At 43.5% G+C, this 6,084-nt stretch overlaps 1 protein-coding gene across 2 annotated transcripts in view; it reads right to left on the bottom strand.

Moving 5' to 3' along the window:
- Window positions 1-219: 219 nt before the first annotated feature.
- LOC106530768 (T-lymphoma invasion and metastasis-inducing protein 2) overlaps window positions 220-6,084 on the bottom strand; it is a 42,015-nt gene continuing 36,150 nt past the window's right edge. For both annotated transcript variants that reach the window (XM_014026465.1, XM_014026466.1), the window contains 8 exons: window positions 5,081-5,189; window positions 4,803-4,982; window positions 4,474-4,592; window positions 4,292-4,400; window positions 1,581-1,639; window positions 1,326-1,416; window positions 1,112-1,199; window positions 220-980 (listed from right to left, as the gene is read on the bottom strand). In XM_014026465.1, coding sequence (XP_013881919.1) covers window positions 458-980; window positions 1,112-1,199; window positions 1,326-1,416; window positions 1,581-1,639; window positions 4,292-4,400; window positions 4,474-4,592; window positions 4,803-4,982; window positions 5,081-5,189 — 1,278 coding nt within the window. In that variant the 3' untranslated portion in view covers window positions 220-457. The remainder of the gene's footprint in view (window positions 981-1,111; window positions 1,200-1,325; window positions 1,417-1,580; window positions 1,640-4,291; window positions 4,401-4,473; window positions 4,593-4,802; window positions 4,983-5,080; window positions 5,190-6,084) is intronic.

Below are 6,084 nucleotides of genomic sequence, written 5' to 3' on the forward strand. Positions count from 1 at the left end.
AAATTCAACAATAAATTTAAATTTTGACTCAGCTTTTGAACAGCTGATCTTTCTTTGCTCTTATTATCAGATTCATAAGTTGTTTTTATAAATTTCTGCTTTTTAAAAACTTGCTTTGAATTGCTTCTCAGAATTTAGTTTTATTGTTACATCACAACGTTAAGTTTTTGTGGTTTCTTGTCTGTGTGCAGATCTCTGAGTTTTTAAAGGTTTAATATATGAAAATTCCTTTAGTTTTCTATACTTTTAACTCCTGTAGATTCCGGTTGTTGTGAAGTTCCCCTGTTGAAAACAAACATGAATAAAATCCAGATGATTTGACTGTAAGTTCTTATAAAACAGAGGGTTCAGCCAATCAGAAGGCTTCTATAGAAAACGACCTTGAAGAGGTCGAGGTTTGTTTTTGTGAATCCTTCAGTAGAATGAGCTGAAACTATCCATTTCTTCAGACTCCATGTTAGCATGTTAGCATGTTAGCTTTCTCAGCCGTCTGGCTCCTGAGCACCGAGTCGTAGAAACAGTCCTCGTTCACCACAGACTTCAGGCTCTGGAGGCTGAAGTCTTTTTCCAGGAAACTGAAGTCCAGCCCGTCTCCTGCAGGACTCCGCCTCAGACTCGAGCTTCGTCTCTCCTCCTCGTCCTCCTCAGCGAAGTTCAGCCGCTGCAGCTGCGCCTCCAGCTCGCCGGTCAGGGAGCAGAGCCTGGTTCTCCTCCCGGAGGCGGAGCTGTCGGAGGGGGCGTGGCTCGGCAGCAGAGGCTCAGAGCAGGTTTCGTTCAGGACGCCGTCGGGTCTGCGGCTCCGCTCCGTCGGAGTAGGATGCGTCCTCTGGAGGTCGGAGCGTCCACGGTGCTGCCTCCGCCTCCAGCTGCTGCTCCGCTCTGTTTTCGACAGCTTGGATCTCCTCAGGGAGGCGCCGGGGGCTCGGTCTCTGAGGAGGGAGCTCAGAACTCTGAGCACGCCGGCCTTCGTCTCCAAACCGCTGAAACACAAAGAGCAGCTGAAGCTCCACCATTCGTTCAGATCAAAACTCAGTGATGCATTGAGGTTTTATTATGAACCTGGACCGGATCAACGCAAAAACTGGACCAGATTCAGCCCACGGGACGGTACCTGCTGCACAGCTGAAACACAGTCTCTGGTCGACCTTCCACCTCTGACTTCCTGTGGACCAGCTCCCACACACACGGGTCCCCAGAGCCTGAAACACAAAGTAAGGTGAGCCGAGCCGACCCAACACACACACGCACGCACGCACGCACGCACGCACGCACACACACACACACACACACACACACACACACACACACACAGGTGCGTCACTCACCTGGAATGTTGGCTGATCTGATCTGAAGAGCAGAAACTGGGATTAACCAGCGGAACCTGAAGGGATCCAGATCAGCTGAGCGGGAGTTGGTCTGGAACAACAAAAGAAAAAACAGCCGATTTATTTTATGGTACTAACAGGCTGCTGTAGAAGTAGTTTTTATAGATTCAATGTAAATATCAATCAGATCAATAATGTTCTGATAAATCCATGTTCAGCTCCTGAGTGGAGATGAAGACGATCAAAGAGACTCACCATCCTCTTCTTCTGTTTGTGGTTTTCTCTATAAACCAGGATTACGGCTCGTTTGAACACTGAGGAAACAACAGATCCAATATTTACACAAACTTTACTAAAACATGTAGTATCAGAACATAATACTACCTGGTACTCATCAGGTACCACATATGTACAGTAAAACATACTGAGTACGTATGTTTTACTTACAGGGTACTACAGGGTTAGTGCTGTATTACAGAGTAAATTCTAACCCTGTACTTACAAAGTACTGTACCTGGTACTTATACTTAAAGTACAGGGTAACAAATATATTTATGTTACTGCCCAGTACCTTTCCTACACCAGTCAGTAAGTACGAGGTTGTACCATGTACCGCTACTATTATTTATTTTTACAAACAACAGGTCTATAGACTACAGGTAAAGCTGGTCTACAGGTAAAGGTGGTCTACAGACTACAGGTAAAGAAGGTCTACAGACTGCAGGTAAATGTGGTCTACAGAAGGCAGGTAAAGGTGGTCTACAGAAGGCAGGTAAAGGTGGTCTACAGATAAAGGTGGTCTACATACTACAGGTAAAGGTGGTCTATAGACTACAGGTAAAGGTGGTCTACAGACTACAGATTAAGGTAGTCTACATACTACAGGTAAATAAGGTCTACAGACTGAAGGTAAAGGTGGTCTACAGACTGCAGGTAAAGGTGGTCTAGATAAAGGTGGTCTACATACTACAGGTAAAGATGGTCTACAGACTGCAGGTAAAGGTGGTCTACAGATAAAGGTGGTCTACATACTACAGGTAAAGATGGTCTACAGACTGCAGGTAAAGGTGGTCTACAGACTGCAGGTAAAGGTGGTCTACAGATAAAGGTGGTCTACAGATAAAGGTGGTCTACATACTACAGGTAAAGATTGTCTACAGACTACAGGTAAAGGCGGTTTACAGAATACAGATAAAGGTGGTCTACATACTACAGGTAAATATGGTCTACAGACTTCAGGTGAAGGTGGTCTACAGACTGCAGGTAAAGGTGGTCTACATACTGCAGATAAAGGTGGTCTACATACTACAGGTAAAGATGGTCTACAGACTGCAGGTAAAGGTGGTCTACAGACTGCAGGTAAAGGTGGTCTACAGACTGCAGGTAAAGGTAGTCTACAGATAAAGGTGGTCTACATACTACAGGTAAAGATGGCCTACAGACTGCAGGTAAAGGTGGTCTACAGATAAAGGTGGTCTACAGACTACAGGTAAAGATGGTGTACAGACTACAGGTAAAGGTGGTCCACAGATTATAGATAAAGGTGGTCAACAGACTACAGGTAAAGATGGTCTACAGACTACAGGTAAAGGTGGTCTACAGACTACAGGTAAAGGTGGTCTACAGACTACAGGTAAAGGTGGTCTACAGACTACAGATAAAGGTGGTGTACATACTATGGATAAAGATGGTCTACAGACTACAGGTGAAGGTGGTCTACAGACTTCAGGTAAAGGTGGTCTACAGACTTCAGGTAAAGGTGGTCTACAGACTACAGCTAAAGTTGGTCTACATATTACAGGTAAAGATGGTCTAAAGACTACAGGTAAAGGTGGTCTACAGACTGCAGGCAAAGGTGGTCTACATACTACAGGTAAAGATGGTCTACAGACTACAGGTAAAGATGGTCTACAGACTTCAGGTAAAGGTATCTACAGACTACAGGTAAAGGTGGTCTACAGGTAAAGGGGGTTTACACACTGCAGGTAAAGGTGGTCTACAGGTAAAGGTGGTTTACACACTGCAGGTAAAGGTGGTCTACAGACTACAGGTAAAGGTGGTCTACAGGTAAAGGTGGTCTACAGACTACAGATAAAGGTGGCCTACAGGTAATGGTGGTTTACAGACTACAGGTAAAGGTGGTCCAAAGACTACATGTAAAGGTGGTCTACAGACTACAGATAAAGGTAGTCTACAGGTAATTGTGGTTTACAGACTACAGATAAAGGTGGTCCAAAGACTACAGGTAAAGGTGGTCTACAGACTACAGATAAAGGTGGTCTACAGGTAATGGTGGTTTACAGACTACAGGTAAAGGTGGTCCAAAGACTACAGGTAAAGGTGGTCTACAGACTACAGGTAAAGGTGGTCTATAGACTATAAGTAAAGGTGGTCTATAGACTACAAGTAAAGGTGGTCTATAGACTACAGGTAAAGGTGGTCTACAGACTACAGATAAATGTGGTCTACAGACTACAGGTAAAGGTGGTCTACAGACTACAGGTAAAGGTGGTCTACATTATACAGGTAAAGATGGTCTACAGACTACAGATAAAGGTGGTCTACAGGTAAAGTTGGTCAACAGACTACAAATAAAGGTGGTCTACAGACTACAGGTACAGATGTTCTACAGACTACAGGTACAGATGTTCTACAGACTACAGGTACAGATGTTCTACAGACTACAGGTACAGATGTTCTACAGACTACAGGTAAAGATGGTCTACAGACTACAGGTAAAGATGGTCTACAGACTACAGGTAAAGATGTCTACAGACTACAGGTAAAGATGGTCTACAGACTACAGGTAAAGATGGTCTACAGACTACAGGTAAAGATGGTCTACAGACTACAGGTAAAGATGGTCTATAAGTAAAAGTGGTTTACATGTAAAGGTGGTCTACAGTCTGCAAGTGAAGGTGGTTTACAGGCTGCAGGTAAAGGTGGTCTACAATCTGTTAACCCACCAAACAGGGTGAGCTGAGGCTCCTTCCTTAGGCGCCTCAGAGACGGTAGAGGGTTCAACCAAACCACAGACGAGTGGACCAGAAACTCCCCCATGGAGATCTCTGTTACCTGGAGAAAGAAGAGGGTGGGGTCAGGACAGTTTAACCCTCCAGGTGCTGCTGCTTATAGCAGGTTTGTTTACCTGCTTATCAGCTCCACTCTGCTCAGCTACCAGCTGATCGAATACGCAGCCGTAATCCTCGTAGATCTTCTGCATCTCGTTGATGTGAGTCGCCACCTTCTCCATCGCTCTAAGCGCCTCTGATTGGACAGGTAAGGAAGGACAGTAAGTGATGTCAGGTGCGTGTGCCACCTGTCAGGTGAGCATGTTACTGGTCAGGTGAACGCGTGTTACCTGTCAGGTCTGTCAGGTGAGCGAGTGCTACCTGTCAGGTGAGCATGTGTTACCTGTCAGGTCTGTCAGGTGAACGCGTGTTACCTGTCAGCTCTGTCAGGTGAGCGTGTATTTACCTCTCAGGTGCGTGTGTTCCAGGCTCTCTGGATCAGTTAGTGAGACCAGCTCTCTCAGCAGTAGGGGGTACTTCAGGACTCTCTGGACAGGTTTGATCAGGTATGACTCCAGGGAGGATGAGTGCTGATTGGTTGGATTCCTCGTTTCCAGGAAGTGTTTAAAGGCTCCGTCTGTTTTTGCTGCATCACAGAATCATCTCTTATATTTCTCAGATTTTATCAAATTCAGATCAATAAATGAGCAGATCTAATGTGAATATTTTGGACTCAAGTGGTACCTCGCTCCAGAACCTTCTGGACTTTGATGTGGTTGGCACAGAATCCACTGTAGAGCTTGAAGTGGTCGGCGTAATAAAGGAACGAGCCACCCAGGGAGAAAAGAAGGTTCTGTAAGATACAGATGTAAAAACTGAAATTATACACAAGAAAAAAAATTATTGTAAATTAATAAATATGAGCAGAAATTACAGTGGTGCAGAATGGTAGCTAAATACTAATAGTGGCAAAATAGTACGAATGGCAGCTAAATGCTAAAAGCTTAACAGGTAGAATGGTAGCTAGACGCTAAAGATTTAAGTGGTAGAAAGGTAGCAATATGCTAAAAGCTCAAGTAGCAGAATGGCAGCTAAATGCTAAAAGCTTAAGAGGTAGAATAATAGCTAAATGCTAAAAGTGGCAAAATAGTACCTAAAAGTTTAAGTGGCAGAATGGTAGCTAAATGCTAAAGTTTTAAGTGGTAGAAAGGTAGCAATATGCTAAAAGCTCAAGTGGTAGAATTGTAGCTAAATGCAAAAAAATTAAGTATCAGAAACAGCTAAATGCTGAAAGCTTAAGAGGTAGAATAGTAGCTGGATGCTAAAGATTTAAGTGGTAGAATGATAGTGAAATGCTAAAAGTGGCAAAATAATACCTAAAAGCTTAAGTGATAGAATGGTAGCTAAATGATAAAGGTCAAAGTGGCAGAAAGGTAGCTAAATGCTAAATGCTAAGGGTTCAAGTGGTAAAATGGTAGCTAAATGCTAAAGGCTCAAGTAGTAGAATGAAAACAAAATGTTAAAAGTGGCAAAATAATACCCAAAAGCTTAAATGATTGAATGGTAGCTAATTGCTAAAGGTCAAAGCGGCAGAAAGGTAGCTAAAGGCTAAACGCTAAGGGCTCAAGTGGTAAAATGGTAGCTAAATGCTTAAAGATTAACTTACCCCAAAATTAACTTTTTTTAGCTGATAAACTGTCTAGAATGTGTCTAAAATGTTATATAGTACTGTTTCTGTGCTAATTTTG

Source organism: Austrofundulus limnaeus, unplaced genomic scaffold (assembly GCF_001266775.1).
Source record: "Austrofundulus limnaeus strain Quisiro unplaced genomic scaffold, Austrofundulus_limnaeus-1.0 Scaffold557, whole genome shotgun sequence".
Lineage (NCBI taxonomy): Eukaryota > Metazoa > Chordata > Actinopteri > Cyprinodontiformes > Rivulidae > Austrofundulus > Austrofundulus limnaeus.